The 19,728-nt window shown below is 37.7% G+C and overlaps 7 protein-coding genes across 7 annotated transcripts; 3 read left to right on the top strand and 4 right to left on the bottom strand.

Moving 5' to 3' along the window:
* Window positions 1-602: 602 nt before the first annotated feature.
* Window positions 603-1,547, bottom strand: FDP41_005375 (uncharacterized protein; the record flags this gene model as incomplete). Its single annotated transcript, XM_044708892.1, has 1 exon — window positions 603-1,547. One exon carries the CDS (start codon window positions 1,545-1,547, stop codon window positions 603-605), a length of 945 nt encoding a protein of 314 aa, XP_044560094.1.
* A 682-nt stretch (window positions 1,548-2,229) lies between these two features.
* Window positions 2,230-3,252, top strand: FDP41_005374 (uncharacterized protein; the record flags this gene model as incomplete). The annotated part of the gene is made up of 1 exon (XM_044708891.1): window positions 2,230-3,252. The coding sequence occupies one exon, from the start codon at window positions 2,230-2,232 to the stop codon at window positions 3,250-3,252; it is 1,023 nt and encodes a 340-aa protein (XP_044560093.1).
* A 645-nt stretch (window positions 3,253-3,897) lies between these two features.
* Window positions 3,898-8,793, bottom strand: FDP41_005373 (uncharacterized protein; the record flags this gene model as incomplete). The annotated part of the gene is made up of 7 exons (XM_044708890.1): window positions 3,898-4,097; window positions 4,185-4,381; window positions 4,460-5,801; window positions 5,906-6,993; window positions 7,040-8,038; window positions 8,137-8,264; window positions 8,392-8,793. The coding sequence occupies 7 exons, from the start codon at window positions 8,791-8,793 to the stop codon at window positions 3,898-3,900; spliced, it is 4,356 nt and encodes a 1,451-aa protein (XP_044560092.1).
* A 1,348-nt stretch (window positions 8,794-10,141) lies between these two features.
* On the top strand, window positions 10,142-11,347 carry FDP41_005372 (uncharacterized protein; the record flags this gene model as incomplete). The annotated part of the gene is made up of 1 exon (XM_044708889.1): window positions 10,142-11,347. One exon carries the CDS (start codon window positions 10,142-10,144, stop codon window positions 11,345-11,347), a length of 1,206 nt encoding a protein of 401 aa, XP_044560091.1.
* Window positions 11,348-11,512: 165 nt separating this feature from the next.
* FDP41_005371 (uncharacterized protein) lies at window positions 11,513-14,426 on the bottom strand (the record flags this gene model as incomplete). The annotated part of the gene is made up of 2 exons (XM_044708888.1): window positions 11,513-14,135; window positions 14,209-14,426. The coding sequence occupies 2 exons, from the start codon at window positions 14,424-14,426 to the stop codon at window positions 11,513-11,515; spliced, it is 2,841 nt and encodes a 946-aa protein (XP_044560090.1).
* Window positions 14,427-14,677: 251 nt separating this feature from the next.
* Window positions 14,678-15,295, top strand: FDP41_005370 (uncharacterized protein; the record flags this gene model as incomplete). Its single annotated transcript, XM_044708887.1, has 2 exons — window positions 14,678-14,847; window positions 15,082-15,295. 2 exons carry the CDS (start codon window positions 14,678-14,680, stop codon window positions 15,293-15,295), a joined length of 384 nt encoding a protein of 127 aa, XP_044560089.1.
* Window positions 15,296-15,563: 268 nt separating this feature from the next.
* Window positions 15,564-19,642, bottom strand: FDP41_005369 (uncharacterized protein; the record flags this gene model as incomplete). The annotated part of the gene is made up of 2 exons (XM_044708885.1): window positions 15,564-19,334; window positions 19,430-19,642. The coding sequence occupies 2 exons, from the start codon at window positions 19,640-19,642 to the stop codon at window positions 15,564-15,566; spliced, it is 3,984 nt and encodes a 1,327-aa protein (XP_044560088.1).
* Between the last annotated feature and the right edge of the window lie 86 nt (window positions 19,643-19,728).

Below are 19,728 nucleotides of genomic sequence, written 5' to 3'. Positions count from 1 at the left end.
GGATGAATTCAATTGAAGGGGAGTTGATGATGATATTCATAGGATATGACAAATTCAAAGGTATTAGTGTATAGGAATGACACGTATGTATCGAATGTGATAATACATACCAATTCAAAGAGATTTGTGATGATTAAATAACAATATTAAACTTTAGAGAAAAAACATGGACAACAGATTCTTGTCGACCCTTTGATGAAGTGTTTACTTGGTGGGAATAACACAATGATTTGGGTGATGATTTGTGTCGGTGATACGGTGATACGTAGCCGAACCTGAAGGTGATGTCTTTTTTTTTGATGTGAAGTCTTGTCAAACGTCATTATTAGTTGTTAGCATTTTAACAACCCTTAATCTCAATTCAATCAATGATTTCTGGAGTGTAGGAGATCATCCCTGATCAAAGAAACTTTTTCAACCTATCATGTGGGATAGAGTTGTGTTCAATTTAAATGAGAAGATCTGCTATCATATGATAACAAAGGTAATTTTGCATTGGTGTAGAGAACTCTATCAAGGTAAAGAATCTCTTTGCTTGATGCAATGTATCAAAATACAGACAACATTCAAACAGAAATTGATCCCACTCTCACACAACACTCTCAATAATCCAACGGGACAAACACATTAGAGATTTTTTCTTTGGATAAATTGACCAAAAGCTTTTGAAATTTTTTCACACCGTCATGATGCAGTGGGCAAGTGTCAATAATTTTCTTGTCACATTCTTCCAACACAGAGCTGAGAGTATGTTTAACATTGGAAACACTGTTTGATTCATTGTCATTATCATCGTCAAGTGAGGATGTGGTTGAGTAGCTGTCGTCATCACTCCCCTCGCTTTGTATTTCCTCTCCACTCTCTTCTTCCACAGTTTCTTCAGGATTTTCCCTATTAATATTGCGATTGAGTGATTCAATAATATTATTATCTACATTGAGTATAAAGTGATGCAAGTCAAGATGAGAAGATATGGAATAATCTTCTGGAACTAATAAAGACTCTGCATTTGAATGTACATTTTCTTCATCAGCATTCTCTTGTGAATTGTGATCTCTCTGCAATTTTACAACTTTTTTCACCAAATTTTCGATTTGAAATAATGATATTCCATTCCTATTGCTTTTTATATGCAAACTTCGATCGAGACCTTCTCTCTTACTCAAATCCGATAATACTTTCATTTCATTTCCATTCAAACAGACTCTCTCGGTAAGAGAGATCAATTTTTCAAACCGTCCATACATGGAGTAAATTTCCCTTGATGAAATGTTCAAAAATCTTTTTGCATAAACCAGTGGCATGTACAACTCTTGGCCGTACCGCACAAGAGGAATTTCAAAAAATTGTGCAGGCTTTGCAATATGGATAATCGGTATTGACGAGTCCTCGATAGAGGCATCATCATCGGAGAGGACCATTTCGTCTGAATGATTATTTTCCTCATGAGTGCTAAACAAAATGTCGTCATCATCATCATCATCATCATTGAATTGATCTTTCATTGGTTTCCTCTTTTTCCGATTGTGTAATTTTTGTTTTCTCATTCTAAAATCTCTGTATTATTATCTGGTTGTCGGAAGAGAAATTGTTATTGTTGCTGAGAATGCACAATATTTTTTATACATGTTTCGAATATTCTCGACTTATTTAAGAGGTAGCGCAATAGTTCGTGTATTAAGATGTGCGTAAAAGCCTGATTGCATGAAATGTATCAGCACCTGTTTCAATGATTGAATTGGTTGAAAAGTGGTGGTGATTTCGGAGGGAACCACCTAATTAAGGGTGTCCTGGATGGAATCCTTCTTTCCGTGTTCATCATTATCAAAACAGACAATATCTGAGTATGTGCAGCACTCACTGTTGTTTCGAAAGGAAACATTACAGCCAAAGGGCATGATCTCAAATTTTTGGCATTGCTTCACCATTTGAGATCTTCTTCCAGTCCCCAATTTGGTCAATACATTAGCCATTTTGAAGTTCATTTTTCCAGTATGTTTGGACACCCAAAAAAAGTTCATAAGGCCCTTAAAAATCCCTTAAAAAGACGGACCTGTTTTCTCAAAAAAAAATAACGCACTTGTTGTGTGTTCTCCTTCTTGAAACAACGAACGGAATCAATATTCGCCTTAATGTTGCGAAAGGTTGATTGTTCGAAAAAATAGTAATCACGACCACTTCGCTTATTTATCAATCAAACACTATTAAGAATTCAACAACATCATCATCATGGGTGGAGGAGCCTCAAAGAATTCATTTCGACATTACCTTGAGGAAAGAGAACATCCTTTTCAGAGCCGAAACGAGAGAATTCATGCCGTATTAGCAGCCTCCAGATATCGAGCTCCTCCTTCTTCGTCGCAAACAACCTCTCATGAGGTGGCTATCTTGCAGAAGGGTAAAATCCTCACTAAGGATACACCTCATCATGATGCGGATTTATCCCTCTCAAAGCAACCCAATCCTAACAAGGAAGAGGAAGAAGCAACAAGGTCCTCTCCGAGAAGAATCAACACCCTCCCTGTCAAAGAAACCAAGAAATTCTTCAAAAAACCCTCTCCTTACTCCTCAGAGCCGTTATTTTCGTGGTTCAAGAAGAAGCAACGACCCGCAAAGAAAACCTTCCCGATTTCAGCCATCAATGAGAAGGGAGTGATTGTGGATGAGGCCAGTGTTTGGCACAATGCTCGAATATGGGTCTCTAATCCCGATGAGACTGAAACGAGTGTGGTAGATGCCATGAGCGTTCATATGACTCACACTCAATCCAGTGATTCGCTTGGCTCCAATGAGGAGCAGCCAACGCAGACAACAATGAACTCTGTTTCTCCTGTGGGAAGCATCAAGGCCGTGCAAGAACCTATCGCACAAAACGATAGCTCTGACAACAACAACCTCCCTTCGACTTTAAATGTAAATAATAAGAATGTGAATTCCATTGAAAATCTATCAATGATGATTCAAACAGCACCTCCAACTGTTCAACACTCTCGTGACAATTCCAAAACCATTCGCTCGCCAAGATCTTTAACGAGTTCTCAACCTTCCTCAAACAAAAACGAACCTAACAGTGCCCACCAGAACGTTGGACAAGAGTCTGTTTCATCTTCAAAACATCTCCGATCGCAAAGAACTGGCAGAATTATTTTACCCACCAACAACAACCAGAGCAAGGCACCCTTAGAAAGAAACAGGAGCAGCAGTTTGCCAAATGATTTGTTTCCAATACAACCCAAAAGAAGCGGACTGTGAAAATTTCAAATCTCCTGGATTGACAATGAAATTCATTCTTTTTTTGTGGCTTTATCTCGTGGCCTGTTGGACGTGACATCTGCCTTCAAAAGGACAAAAACAGGCTTGTGTTAAATTTAGATGCCTGAGTGCCAGAAAATTCTGAAAAAAACAAGCAAACACCTTATGAACATTGAGACTCTCTTCTCAGTGTACTGTGCGCTCTTGGTTCATTCTCAAATTTGATCATTCACCAAGAATTGTATTGACTCAATAATAACATGAACAGCAAATTCTATCATTGTGGTGGTATGATGAGACAGTCATCTTCCTCACATTATGGAGCTTTCTCTCATCACAAAAGACAGCAAAGTGATCCTACCGTGTTACATTTGAAAAGCGAAAAGAAAGCTTTCGTGCCCCACCAAGCTAACTCCGATGACAAGCAGCAGTCAATCTTGGATCCACAATTACTAATGAAGATGGATCCAGTTTTCAGATTGACCTTCTTATTGTTACTTTATCATCCAGAATTGTTGCTGGTGAACAGGTAGAGACTCTGGATTATGAATGTTGTATTCCCTCCCTAGAAATAAATTCATCTCGAATCACCAACAGAAAAAAGCAGTAGAAATGTTTATTTTGGACAGGTGCAGATGCATGACCTTAATAACTGCATTTAATTCGAGTTTTCTCATCTTCAGCAAATCTCTCCACAAACTTGTCATAGCAAGCCACTCGAATTTTCTCCGTGGTTGCAGGAGGTTCTAATTTACAATATGAAGAAATGCCAACGTCTCTTCGAGCACTTTCAACAGCTTGTTTAATAGCAAAGAAAACTGTTGCCCCCAAAGAAAGAGGAGGTTCTGTTAATGATTTCATTTAAAACAATTCAAAATTGTCAGAGAAGCAAGTTATGTATATTGTGCCTCGAAAAGACAAAGTAAACCTACCTCCAATACCTTTCGAACTATAGGTTGCTTTTGGATTGAAAGAATCTTTCAATAGGTGAACATTAAATTCACACGGAATGTCACCAGCAGATGGGATTTTATAAGCACCAGGTCCCTTTGTAAAGCATTGACCTGGTTGAATCCAAGTATGTGATTCATCTCCCCACATAAATTCCTCCATTGTAAATAAACCCATTCTATCCATGTCATCGTTATGAATTGATGATATTAGTAGCACATGCATCTTCTCTTACTAATCGTAACACACAACTTACCCTTGAATAAATGCTCCCTCAATTTGACCAATGTCAATAGAAGGATTAATGCTATTTCCAACATCCATGACAATATCTGTTCGTTTCACAGTCCAATCTCCTGTGAGGGTATCAATTTCTACTTCACTAGCAGCACATCCATAAGTGAAATATTCGAATGGTCTTCCAACACCATTCGTCCAATCCATCCACACTTGAGAGGTATGATAGAATCCAGTGGCGCTGAGTGAAATGTCTCCCTTGAAGTAGGCCTTCTCTACTAATTGAGTCCATTGCTCTTTGGTTAAAACTGGAGGAGCATGAAGCTTGTTCTTTTCATCAAGAATATAGTTTGAAAATAATTCTGGAAAAAGTTCTTTTTTGAGTGCATCCAAACGCTTATTGATCACATTGCAAGCATTAATCACAGCTTGTCCATATAAATCACTCGATACACTTGCAGCAGTAGCTGACATATTGGGAGTCTTATCACTTGAAGTGTCCTTAATATGAATAAGTTCTGGAGGAATGCCAAGGGCAGTGGACGCACATTGAATCAATTTGATGAAGAGACCTTGACCCATGCAAACACCACCTGTGCTCAATAGTACAGAACCATCGTTGTGATAAATGTTAATAAATGCGCCTCCTTGATTCAAGAATGGTGCTCCAAAGGCAATACCAAATTTCACAGGCAGCATGGAAATACCTTTTTTACGGTATCTATGCTTCGAGTTGAAATTTTCAATTTCTTTGAGTCGTTCCTCGTAGTTGGAACATTCTTTAGTTTGATTCCATAAAGTGTGAATTCGATCAATGTCTTCAATTTTCATCTGGAATGGAGTAATAGAATGTTGGGCGCTGTAAAAGTTGGCTTCTCGAATCGCAAGGGCTAATTGAGAAGGATTTTTTGAGAGTTGTGAGCTTGCATCGAGTTGATTGGAGAGGGTATGTGACAAATGATCAATGACCGTTTCTATCGCAATAAAAGACTGTGGGCCTCCAAATCCTCTGAATGCAGTATTGGATTGGACGTTGGTTTTACAAACTCGTCCAGTAATCTTAAATGCTGGAATAAAATAGCAATTATCAACACTTTGCATCGCTCGATTGAGAACACTTTCACTCAGATCCATGCTATAACCTCCATTAGAGACAAGCTCAATATCAAGAGCTTGAATTTTTAAGGTCGATCTATTCAAAGCTGTCTTATATTTGGCAAAGAAAGGATGTCGTTGTCCTGTTGTGGACATGTCGACATCTCTGTCAAGAATGATTCGAATTGGTCTCTGGAATTTTTGCGCAGCCACTGCAATTGCAGCTGCAAGATAGGTTGGTTTTGATTCTTTTCCTCCAAATCCACCTAAATGGTTTGAAAGGCAAAGAAATACCGTAGTGATGATAGAGAAAGAGGTCAGAAAAAAGTCTCTCATAAATATCAAAAACAAACAAATAGAATTCACTTACCTCCAAGTCGTTTAACAGACGCAACAACCTTATTACTGGGAATATTGAGAACCTCAGCGACAGTCATTTGAGTGTGCGAACAATCCTGTGTGGTACAATACACTTGATATTCTCCTAACTCAGGGAAATTAGGAATGACCAACGCTGCATATGGTTCCACATAAAAATGCTCCTGAGCAGTGTTTGTGTAAGCGTCACCTTCAACAATGACATAGTCCTTTGTGAGTTGGAGATTGTTTTCAATTTCTTGGATCAATTCAGGAGCATGTTTGTGGATTTGTGGGTTCAATAACGAAGGTGCTTGTGATGAGATTTTCTTTTCTTTCACATGGAAGGATTTCTGTTCTAGGGCCTCTCGAATTGTGAAAATTGGTTTTTGATCTTGTAGAGTTTCATATTCAATAACCACTTCTCGAGCAGCATTCTTTGCTTGAAGCTCGGTCTCTGCAACGATCAGTCCTATGAGCTGCCCGGTACTTGTACAATATTGGGATTTGAATAATTCCTCTTCTTGTGGAATGACAACACCAATTTTGTTTACACCCTTCACATCTCTGTGATCTACAAATCCCAAGACACCATTCATTTGGAGAGCTTTCTCAACATTGACAGAGACAATTTTCGCGAGGGGTTTTGTTGAGAGAACAAGGGCAGCATAAACTTCGCCATAAAATGGAAGAATGTCGTCCACAAATTTTGCTTCACCTGATACTTGTAAATGAGCAGATTGATGTGGAAGAGGTTGACCAACACTTGCTCCAATTTGAAGTGGCTTAAATAATTGTTTTCCAATTGGAAAATGTCTTTCAATGTAGTATTGATCTAAGAGGACAGAATTTTCATCCTCTGTCAACTCTCGAATATTCAAAGTTTTAGTCACATAGAGGTAAAATTTGAAATAAAAAGACATTGATAATGTCTTTCGATATTCAACCATTCCACCTGGTGCATTCTTATCAAGTGGCAAATCTTCATCAAGAAAATTGAGAGAACCCTCAAATACTTGTTTTGAAAATGGTTTTCCAATCAAGAAGGAGCGTGTTTTTTCGGCTGAAACTGTATATGCATTCATTCCACCATACACCAATCTGAAAAGCGTTGCAAAATTCATGTTAAAAGAACTTTGAAACTTACCTAATGTCCCTCACAATATGGCTTCCATGTTCTATTCTAATTTTCATACCTGCAGTCACAACAGCAATGTCATCTTCCCTTCTCTTGGATTGTTTGTATGCTTTAGTGATCAGGTCACATGTTTGGATCGAATCATTTGAATTTTTACAAACAACACTTGGAAGTGGAAGCACCATGTGAATAATTAATTCACTCTTTTTCAATTGAACTTGACGATATCCAATAAAGAAATCTTTAAATTCGATCGTTTTCACTTGGCCGTCCATGTGCATGATTTTAAGTTTACAATCCAATGCCATCCACAACGGGTTCAAATCGCTCACTGGACTTGCTGTGACAATATTTCCTGCTAGACAAGCAGTATTTCGAATGGAGGTGGAAGCAAAATATTTCAATTGGTCGAGAATGCAATCAAGAGCCTTGCCTTGATGAGGTGGAAGTGATTCACGCTGCTCTCTTAAAAATTGTTCCATGCTTGCAAGTGTAACACTTGCTCCCAATATCAAGTGAGAGGCCTCTCCACTATCTCCATTGTAAACTGCTTTCATTTCTAACAATTCCTGAATGTGAGTGGGTTGAATTACCACTGGGAAATGTTTGTTTTTCATTCTCTGTTCAATTGCAATTTCAGTATTGCCAACAATGAATCGTTTGTGCTCGTTGGGGTGTCTCTGTAAAATTTCTAAAAAGTTTTCAAGTGTGGTTGGTCTGTACCAGAGGAGAGGTTTAGTTGCATGAGTCAAGGATCTTGCATTGGTGACTCGGAGTGGTTTATATTTGTATGTTCTCAATTCAAAAGGGAATAATGGATCTGCTTTGGTGGTTGATGCTTTTTCAGTGATGGGATTGTCATTAACATCTTTACAGCAATCATTGCCATCTCTGTTTTGACAACAATCCTTCATTCCGCATCCTTTCGAACTACATGATGACGAGTTGTTTGTTTGACAGCAATTTTCCAGTCCACATCCAACCAACGAACGGGCTGCATCCAATATTCTAGTGATGATGATTGTTTCGACACATTTCATGAAAATTCAAACACAGTCGCAAAATTCAAACACATCGATGAACACATTGCTTCAAGGAATACTTACGGTCTATATCCCGTGCAGCGACATAAATTGCCATCAAGAGCTCTTTCAATTTCCTCCAGTGATGGCTTTGGATTGTTTCGCAACAAGGTGTACAAACTCATCACAAATCCTGGTGTACAAAATCCACACTATGATGCATCATCGTCACCACCATTACATTCCAATATTTCATTTTGTTCGATCGAGAATATATCCCACAAAGAATAGATGCATGTTTTGAATGGCACCAATAAGAACAAGAAGTAATCTACTTACCTGTGATCCATTGAATTCTCTAATTCTTCTCTGAATCAAATGCAACATATCGTCTCGAGAGGATCCCACACCTTCCACGGTAACCACATGACATCCATCGCACTCGATCAACGGAAATAGACATGAATTGACACTTCTGCTCACTACTCTTTGCTTGCCATGATCAAAGTGTTGAATCATCACCACACAGCTTCCGCATCCTCCTTCATTACATCCAATTTTGGTGCCTGTGAGCCTTAATTCATTTCTCAGATATTGTGAGAGAGTGAGTTCAGGATTGGGACAACTCAATTGATGCTTGACTCCATTCACGTAGAGTAAGATAGAGTGCGTATAATTGGTATGATGAGTGGGTGTAAGAGTTTCTTGAGCATCATTTCCTTGTTCTTGCAATGTCGTCATCATTATCGGAGAGTTCGTGTTGGAACAAGACTCATCCCTGAGGAACCAACAAGAAGCACCGCCTTCGCTGTTGTTGTTGTTACTCTCCTCGGTTCTAATTGTAACGACCTTTAGGTCCATGGAAGCCATTATTACTATTATTGATTTGTGTGTTGGTTGTGTTGTTGGTGGAGTGGTGTGTGGTTTTTGGGTGGCGGAGTTGTTGTCCTCTTTAATGATGATGTTGAGATAATTTTTTCAATTTAAAAATTGTTGGTGGGCAATGAAACAAGGTTGAATTTAATGTATTCACAACATGAACGGGTGCGATGAGATAGATGTCTGAAGGGATCCTGATAAATATGGAAGGAGTGAGAGCGTCATGGGGTTGTTGTACAAGGTGATACTGACCTTCTCTCATTTGAAAAAATACTAGTTGTTTTCACGTGGTGGGCAATTTGTGTATCGATCCACAAGGTGTAAAGCTTCACACTTTGACCGTAGTAGTTGGAAGTTAACTTGGAACGAATTTCAGACACACACGCCTGTGTCCAGAGTCATCACTCATTACACAGAGGTTGTGGCGTCCATATGTCCACTCAGAGAGTATGTCTCACCATCCATTAAGAGACACCACTCTGTTTGTTGTTGTAAACGTTTTGCAAGATGGGTAACGTAGGGATTTTTTCTATAGGGACAAAGGTGTCATCATCCTTAAACATTACCCAGTTGGAAGTACTTAGTACCACCTCACACATCATTGATATGACACAATATCGTTCGGAGCACTCGAAAACATTACCATCTCTATTGCCGTTTTAAAATTCCATAGTAATTCAATGTTAGGTAATAATCCTCTGATGCCTATAAGGAATCAACAGAGGATTTAATATTTCATCTTCTGTTGATTCATTACCCAGTTTACAAAGATTCGTTAAGATTTGAAAAACGTCAAAAAAAATTCATCAATTCTTCGAGCGCACGTTGTTGATTTTCTTCCTCTTCTTCGTCATCCTCTTTGTCTTTTGCTGACGACTCAAAGATAAAAAGACCAATTGGAATTTTTGATCTGTCGAGGCTATTCTGCATCTTTCGGGAACGTATTCACGTATTGATAGATTCTTTGTGGAGAGCCTTTCCGAGAGAAACAGATCATTCAGTAAATTAATCAAACAATAGGACGAAACAAACTGCCTAACCTATCATCATCGGAATAGCACTCTCATTGAAACTCGTCCTATTTAAACATACCTCGAATAATATCATTTTCATCATCATGATAAATATAATATCCAGTATTATCCATCAGCCAAGGAAGTGGGCTCTCATCTTTCTAGGAGTCATTTCAATACTCTTCATCATACGGCTCATGTTCAAAAATAGTGCAGGTATGAATATCATAGATGCCAGCAATAGTCATTCCGCAGCTGCACAATTCTTTAAGAAATTGAAAAAAAGTAAGGAACCAACGAAAACATACTCAGTGATGATTACTGGAGGAGCTGGATTTATTGGTTCTCACATTGCTGAACATTTTGTGCGGAATGAACCTCTCTGTGAACGAATTGTAATTTATGACAATTTACACGCAACTGCTCAATCAAGTGGTAATCCAAATGTAAATACGAATAGCAATTTAGAATTTCTGTACTCGTTGGAGCGAAAGTTAAATTCAAAAAAAATTGTTTTTGTAAAGGAATCCATCATGGATCGATCAGTTTTTAGAGATACTTTAAGAAAGTATAACATTAGATATGTTTATCATTTAGCTGCTCTGGTGTCAGTTCCAGAATCAATGAAATTCCCACAAATGTATTTCCAAGTGAATACGATGGGAACTGATATTGTTCTGGAGGAAAGTAGAAAATCTGGACACGTGAAAAAAGTAATATTAAGCTCATCAGCAGCCATTTATGGTTTTGAACCAACAGTTCCAAAATTTGAAAATATGAATCCAAGTTGTGAGTCACCCTATGCTCAATCTAAGTACGATGGAGAGTTTCTATGCAAATTCCACTCTCAACAAGTAATTGAGGAACATTTAGCTGCAGGCAAAAAACTTGGAGATGAAAATGCTGACAGCGATAACGAACCTATGGTTGCCATTGCTCTTCGATATTTTAATGTTTTTGGAGAACGTCAAGACCCCAACTCTCAGTATGCTGCTGCAATTCCGCGATTTATCGATCGAGCTTGCGTCAAAGGAGAACCTATTGAAATTTATGGTGATGGAAGACAAACCAGAGATTTTGTCTATGTGAAAGACGTCGTTTGGGCCAACGTCTATGCCTCTTTCTACATTGGAGAATTTGGCGTATTTAACGTGGGTTATGGATCATACATAACCATCAATCAAATGGCTGATATTGTTGAATCACAATGTGCCAAATTAACTCAAAAGCCTGTAAATAAGAGAGTTTATCTCCCACGAAGACCAGGAGACGTTGTTTATTCGATGGCGTCAGTTAGAAGATTGACAAATAATGGATGGAAACCCAAATACACTTTCAAAGAATCTGCCATCCAAACCATTGAATATTTCTACAAACAATCTAAAACTACTAATAATAATTAAATCTGACCATTTGTTGAGATGAATTTGGGTTTCGATTGCCCTTTCTCAAACTGTTTTTGAATCAGATATCTAAACGATGATTTCAACTGTTTTGAATGAGGCGTTCTCTCTCTACATTAAGGTGAGCATTGGCATTTCCATTCATACCTGTATCGTCACAATTGATTAAATTCTATCCTCTTCCTCAGCTCGTTCCTCAATTCCAGAATAATCGATGGAGTGGACAACTTCGTTCTCATCTGAAGGTTCTTGATGCCCTTCTTGCTGCTCTTCATATGTGACATCTTCATCATCCTCCTCTTCAACCACTTGATTTTGCACCGCATGTTCAAATTCATTGTCTTCAAAGTCTTCGAACTCCTCTTCCTGAACGGATGTATTTGCTGGTCTCCTCTCGTTGTTTTGTACCTGAACAACTGCGAAATCGTGGTCAGATCTTAATGTGTCACTTTGAGAAGATGTGGGAGGTGGGATAAAAGTAGCTTTTGAAGATGAATCCATGGTTTGGCTGGTCTCAAAATCTTCATCAAAATCCTCAAATGAACTGTTTGTGATAGCAATTGAAGCGGCATTGTCATTTACAGAAATTGAGTTTGGTACCTCCTTCAAGTTGTTGTTTTCTTGATTCTCATGTGTATCCAATGTGCTTGTTTCAAAACTTGCTGAAGAAGTTACTTTCGGAAGTTTCAGTTCTGTATTCTCTTCTTCATTCGTTATGTTAAACTTTGACGATGTTTCATAATCATCCGATTCATGGACATTCGACAATGATACATTATTTTCCTGGTGTTGGTTGGAGGGGGAAGCCTTAATTGGTTCTTTTTGTTTCACAGGTTCTAATAACACAGAACGTGGTGACGATTTTGACAGCATCAACGATTCCATTGATGTTTGTCTACTTGAAATCCGTTGCTCTGATCCAACAGAATTTTCTTTTGTAACATTTCGTTCAGACCTTGCTGAAGTTGTTGTTGAGGTGGTCAAACTCTCCTCAACCTCTTCCACTTGCAGCGTTGCCTTTGTTGGCTGTTTTGGTGCCTTTAATGCCTGTAGGTCCTTTTCTTGTTTGATTGCATCATAATTTTCTTTCAAGAGTGTGATCAATTTGTTTTGATTTTTCCATAACTCCTTCTCTCGAAGTGACATGCCTCTAGTGTCAATCTTGGTCATGGATGAAAATAATTTACTTGGATTGTCCATAAATTCATCCATTATCAATTGATAACTTTTTTGTAAATTGTTGTATCGGTCGTTGTTATCCTTAATGGTTTTGTATAGCTCACATGGAATTGTAATATATTCATTAGTTGCATCGTTTTGTGATTCGTCAGCTAAAGTTTCATTCTGGTTGTTCAACAGTTTGAACGTATCTGCAAGTTGAGGAATGACTCCGGACAGAGTGGTTCCTTGTCGTTCATCATCTTTCATTGTGGAATATTGTTGTTGAAGGTTGTTTATCACTCGTTGAGCTAGTTCCTCTTCTATTCTCCTTTGAGCGTCTTCATAATTTTTTAAAGATGGTGATTTTAACTTGGATGAAGGCCTCTTCTGTTGAATTGTCGCACTAGGTTTGGTCAATTTTTGGGAAGTAACCTTGGAGCAAGCTGATGAGGGTCTTTGTTTTGTCGTCGAATGGGTCACCCTTCTCAAAGTCTCTTCCTTGGTCTGTGATACTTTTCGATGCGAAATACTTGGGGATTTGTGTCTTTTCGATGAAACTGAACTTGTACTTTGTGGTCTTACGGCTGTTGTTGACGACGGCCTCTTAATACTTTCTGTATAAAGCACTTTGTCTGACTTTTTCGATTTCTTCACCTTTGTTTTTTCCTTTAGTTGAGAAGAAATGTGAGATAATTGAGCCGTCATGGCAGCGATTTGGGCCTCAATTTGACCTTTCATGATTTTGGTTTGTTGTTGGTTTTGTTTGTAATGATGAACTAGAGACGATAATGTTCCCAACTCTCCTGTAACTCCTTTGTCCAAACCATAATGGATATTTCCTTTTGAAGTGATTAAATTGTTTGTGGATTGCAACACCTTGTCGGAGACTGTCAACAGTGGATTTCTTGTCACAGCTCCTGTTTGAAGTTTTAAAGTTAGGTCCATCGCTTTGGAGTTGGGACCTCCAGGTGTGAGAGGTCGTTGTAAAGAAAAGGTTTTTGTAATATCGTTGGTCATGCAATCGTTAAATGCGTAACCAGGTTGTGGTGATAGTTGCCTTAATCGTACATCCATGTCAATCACTGCTACATCATATCCACGATCATTCTTCATTGAAAAAGTTCCACTAATCGTCTTTCTTTGTGGAATTTGTTGCCCTTTTGGTGTGTCCACCTCTTCAAACACTTTTAATTCATGAAGTGGTATATGAACACTTCCGATCAATACTGGCTTCCATCCTAATTTATGATCAACTCCGTCCATTTTGGTGGCTGTTAAAATAAATAGAAAAACATAAAGTGGTAATGTTTGTACATAGATTCCTAATTCATCTCGTTTCATTGAGAAAACAATACTCTTTCCAGTTCTAAACAACATATTGTGACTCGAATAACTTTCTTGATCCCTCACTTGACTTTTATAAAATGTAGATGCTGAAAAACTTTCTTTGAACATTCGTGTTTCTAAGGTATCTGCATTGGTGTAGGGACCTTCTGGTTTTTGAATATACATGAGTGGGAAATCCCAAAGTCTGAATCCAACACAGCAATCATTAGAAAGCATTGGATTGGTTGATTTATAAATAAAGTGAATCACTTCGTGGATATAAACATCAAGGGACCACAACCTGTTGACATTTCAATTGAATTGTCATTGGTCGTGTAATATTTAATTTTTAGTTTGGAATATTCAAAACTTACTTTTCCTCTCGTTCCGAAGAATCAATGCCAGATGGGTGGGTTGTTTCCCTCATCGATATCGGAGAGTGTTTGATGATCGATTCCTTGATCTTCTTTTTGCTCTTTTCATCCTTCTCTTTCTTGTTGCCCTCTTCCATGTGTTTGTGTTGTTTTTTCAATTGATGTTGTAACTCTTCATCCTCTTCATTCGGATGTTTCAAGATTGATATTTTCGACATGGAGGCTTTCTCACGTGATGAGAAGTGTGTGTTGTTGAGAATTTTTTTTATGAGTTGGTTATTGTCATTAACGTAACTTCATGGCGGGAAAAGGCACTCCATTGTTTCAGTCACTTTCTCCACAAAACATGAAACCAATGCAATTGAGAGCTATTATCAAAGTTTAAATGTAGTTGAGTCAATAACTTGTATCACCACAAGCTCTGAATGAAAGTTGTTCTCCTCTGACAAGAAATTAGGCTTAGAAAAAAATGTCTGTACGAACGGCTGTGCTGAAGAACATCATGTTGTTAATCAAGGACGTACCTAAATCTGTAAAATTCTATTCCGAAGGATTGGGTATGCAAGTGAATCATGTATCTGAACATTGGGCGGAATTACAATCGGGACAAATGAAAGTTTGTTTGAACAAAGTGGAAGGGTAAGCATTTTGATCGGAATGCTTGCTGAACTGTTGGGAATGGTGATGATGTTTTGATCATATTTCTGTTTTCAAAATATTCATGTGATTTATTTTAATATGAATTTTACTTTCGGAATTTCACCATCATAATTTATTGAAATTTATTTGTTTATTTTTTTTAAAAAATTATTTTACTTTCGGAATGATGTGTTGGAAATAATCAAAAAATCAAAAACTATTTTTCTAATTCAGTGAAGCAGCATGTACAACTGGATACTCACCTTTTCTTTGTTTTGACGTTACCCAAATGGACAAAACAATTTATAAATTAATTGAAATGGGAGCAGTACTTGATGGACCAATCAAATATCCATCCCATGGAAAAGTTGCTTCACTTCGATCTCCTGATGGTCACATGTTGGGTCTGTTCGAACATGCAGAACACTTAAAGCAACAACAAGAATAATTATGTAAAAAACTTGAAACCTCTTTTGCAGGACTTGTTTCAATTCTGTCACATATGATGATAAATTCAACCGAAAACGTTACCAATTCGTATTTACATCGTTTATTTAATAATAACTTTTGGATATATTTGCTTATTTGTGGTGGTTTTACTTTTATCAAACTTGTTGAGCTGGTATCCTTCCGTGTCATTTCATTAGGCGTGTTCCACACATATTGTTGTTGTCACTCTCAATCCAATTCTAGATACATGTACGCTTGTACATGCATTACTCTTGTTCAGTACTTGTCTTATTTGTTCCTTTTGGCACAGATAATAACGAAGGATTGATTGTTACAGACTTGGTAACATCGTTCGTTTTGTAAATACCAACCAGAGTATTTGCCAATTCGAACATGTTGTTTCTCAAACTGATAATTAAGAACTGAGCATCATTTTTGGTTCTCTCTTTGACATAGTTTGCTACAATGGAGACATTCCTAAAGTCAAGTGCTGCATCAATTTCGTCCATCACATATATTGGGGTTGGTTTGTAGTGGTGCAAAGCAAATACCAGAGCAAGAGAAGACAAGGTTTTCTCACCTCCAGATAAATTTGAAATATTCTTCCAGCTCTTTCTTGGTGGTCTAACGGAAAAAACAATTCCTTCTGAAAATGGATCTAAACTGTCAACAAGTTCCAATTCAGCATCACCTCCCAAAGTAATGGTTTGGTAAATCTCTTTCAATTTCATTGTGATCGAAGTGAAGCCTCTCATAAACTCATCTAGACGCTTTCTTCGTAGTTCCTCATACAATTTTTGGGCCTTATTTCTCTCAATGGTCACTTGTTCAAAGTCTTTAACTTTGAGCTTGTAATCCTCCTCTTTCTTTTTGTAATCTTCGATAGCAGAAAGATTAGGTTTCATCTTCTCCAACTCAGAAACGAGAATAGTGATATCGTAATTCAATGTTTGAACGTTCACGTGTTGAAGATCTTGCTTTTTCTTTCTTGTCAATTTTGTACTAAAGCTTTTACCCATGTCATCGTCATCGTCGTCTTGCATCCTATTGCCATCTTCTTGAGAATGGTCGTTGGTCTCTTCCCGATCGTCAGAGGTGTCCATCTCGTCGTCTTCTTTCTCCTTTCGCTCTTCCTTCACTTTCTTCTTTCCAGATTCGTTTTGTTCTGCATTCTCTAGCGCGAAAAGAGCTTCAAATTCAGAGTCGTAGGACTTTTCATGTTTTTCCATCTCTTCTCGTCTTTTTAGGACCAACCTCTCAATTTCCTTAACCTCTTTGATACAGTCTTCCAATGCATTCTTAAGTTCAAGTTCTTTCTCTCGAGCTTTAGTGAATTGTTTTCGCACTTGTTCACACTCACTCTCTTTCTGTGTCGTTTCCTTCTCTTTTTCTTTGAGCGTTTCTTCAAGATCAGATATTTCCATCATGATTGGAGCCGCCTCTTCTTCAATGAGCTTTCTCTTTGTCTCAATGTCCTCTATTTTTTTGCCAATGTTGTCAAATTCTTCTTGTTCAGACTTTAGCTGCTTTTCAAGCTTTTTGAGACTCTTTTCGTAGGACTCTCTTTGGACCTGGACCTTGTTAAGCTTCAGGTTGGCATCATCAATTTTGTTGTTTAGCTCTTTTACAATATCCTTTTGCATTTTGAGTTTTCCGTCTCCCACGTTCTCAATTTGAAGAATGAGCTTTTCCATATCTGCTTCTAAAGATTTGAATTTTCTTCTATGATCTTCCAACTCCTTTTTATATTCATCCAATTCATTGTTCAGGTCAGACAACCGATCATCATGCTCTTTGTTACTCTCTTTCTTGAGATCCTTTTCCATGTTTTTCATTTGGTTTTGCAAATCGATAGTAGTTTTTTCAATGGATTCAATGTCAAGTGAAATTTCTTTTAAGCGCATGTCAATGTTGGAATTCTCTGCTTCCAACCTTTTGAGTTCCTGAGAAATACTTTGTCGTTTGTACTGTTTTTGCAAATAGTCTTGCTCTGCTATTTCTAAACTAGATTTTGCTTCGATAATCTCCTTCTCGGATATTCTAACAATTTTCTTGGCATTTCCCGAAAGGGTCATGAGTCCTTTAAGGATTGTTTTACCTCCACCACTCATGGTACCATACTCTTCTATAAGGTCGCCCTTCAGTGACACAACTCTCCATCTCTTCTGCTTGTTGTAAGCTATTCTAGAAGCCTGTTCCAGATCGGCTGCTACAAGGGTATTCTGTACACCATAATAAAAAGCACTTCTGAAACGTTCTTCGTTTGGGGTTATAAGATCAAAGAGGCGTGGTACCTTTTCAGGAATGGAATTTTCAGGAAGAGTCTGAGGAGGATTGATCTTTTCAAGAATAATGAATGTGGCAACACCTAATCCATGCTTTTTCAAGTATTCAACACATTCTGTTGCAGCTGCTGTCGTCTCAACGACGATACTATTCAAAAAACCACATGCCGTTGAAATTGCAATATCATACTTTGAGTCGATGGTTCCCAAATCTCCCAATCTGCCACACACACCTTCAATGTTTGATTCGTTAAGCAAAGCCTGAACAATCCTATTCTGTGAAATACTATTCTGTTGATCGGTTTTCAAGGTCGAATAACGCTGCCTCAGTTCAATAACCTTCTTTTCCGTATCACCCATGTTATGTTCGATACTGCTTAGTCGCTCTCTTTCGTCCTTTATCCTATTGATATTGTTAGCTTGTATCTTTTTGTTTTTAGTGATTTCTTCTTTTTTAGTCGTACGTTGGATGTTTAGTTTCTCCAACTCTGATTTCTTCCTGTCATACTCCTTTTTGACGCTGTCTTTTTTCTCCTGTACCAGCTTGATCTCTGATTCAACCAATGAAATTTTTTCCTTAATTTCATTTTCCTTCTGTTTATATGGAGCAAGTTGCTTGTTTTTTTCCTCTTTCTGCTGAGATAATTTGCTTATTTCTTTTTGACATTGTTGATATATCTCATCGACCTTTTGTGTAGCTTTTTCAAGATCTGGTGTAAGTTTAGAAAGTTCTCTCTTGAGACTTTCCTCCGTACTCTCGCATTCATCGATCTTTTGTCGCAAATCATCTTTTTTATCTCCACTCGACTTGAGATTCTTCTCTAATTGTTGTTTTCTATTTTTCGTGATTTTCAAATCCTCTTTCAATTTTTCGTCCTTATTCTCAAATTCAGAAAACTTGCTTTTTTGCTTTTGTAGTTTTTTAGAAATTAATTCTAGCTCTTTCTTGCAATTCTTAAATACTTCTTCTTTTTTGGAAATTTCAGTATCGATCTGTGAAAGCTTTTCCTTCTCGACTTCATGCTGTGCCTTGAGCTTGGAGCTCTCGTCTTGTTTTTGTGACAATCTTTGAGAGGCATCATAAAGCTGCTTCTGAGCAAGCAAGTGATATTTTTCAACAAGATCTCGTTTCTTTTTCAAATATTTGATCGCTTCATTCATAGGTTCCTCCAAAGCCTCCTTTTCTTTCTTGGCTCCATTCGCTCGATTGAGCTTTTCTTGCCTCTTTTCATTTAATTGTTCAACCTCCACCAATGATTGGTCAATCTTCTCCACATACTTATTTGTTCCAATAATATCTTCGATATATTCCAGTAAACCATCTTCGTTTTCTGATGGGGCCTTTGGTTTCATGAGAGAAATTTGTTCAACCTCTCCCTGAAGAATTAAAAATCTATTATTTTCCAAATCAATTCCCTTGGATTTGAGAAGATTTGTAACCTCTGTATATGTGCTTTTTCTACTATCTATGTAATAGGTTGAAACACTGCTCTTATTGACTGTTCTTTTTACAATAAATTCTGAATCTGGAACAATTTCGTTACTATTGATGTTATCGTTGCTCACAAAAATCTCTGCAAAGTGCACGGAAACACTGGCTTCTTCAAGATTTGGAAAATTCTTAGAGCTATGAATTAATTCTGAAAGCTTTTTCAGTCTCAATTTTTTACCCTTCTTTCCGAACACGAATTGAATGGCATCAATAACATTGGATTTTCCTGATCCGTTTGGTCCAACGACACATGTGAAACTCTGAGAGGTCCAATCCGTTCATTTCATCAAACACATTCATCAGTTTCGGAACAACCGTAAGTTAACAACGTTCAAATTCGACCCGATATGCTTACCTTGTCAAACGGACCAATTTCTCTTTTACCAGCATATGATTTGAAATTCTTGAGAACCATCTTTTGAATGATGAGCCTTTTTCCACTGTGGTCGGTGGTTCCGCTGGAGTGATCCACTTGAGAGGTAGTTGATGTTTCCAAATCTGCAATTTCCGAATCATTGTTGGGTGAAGCTGATGAGGACCCAGAAACCGATGAAGAATTTAATGTCATTGTGGAGAGAGAGAGAGAATTCAGTTGAAGAGAAGAGGTTCCTAATTTTTTGAATTTGAATTTAGAAAAATTTGATTGGCGGGTAT

This window comes from Naegleria fowleri (assembly GCF_008403515.1).
Source record: "Naegleria fowleri strain ATCC 30894 chromosome Unknown tig44, whole genome shotgun sequence".
NCBI classification, from domain to species: Eukaryota; Heterolobosea; class Eutetramitea; order Acrasida; family Naegleriidae; genus Naegleria; species Naegleria fowleri.
The sequence above is the reverse complement of the archived record's forward strand: the minus strand, read 5'-3'. Positions and strand labels throughout refer to the sequence as shown.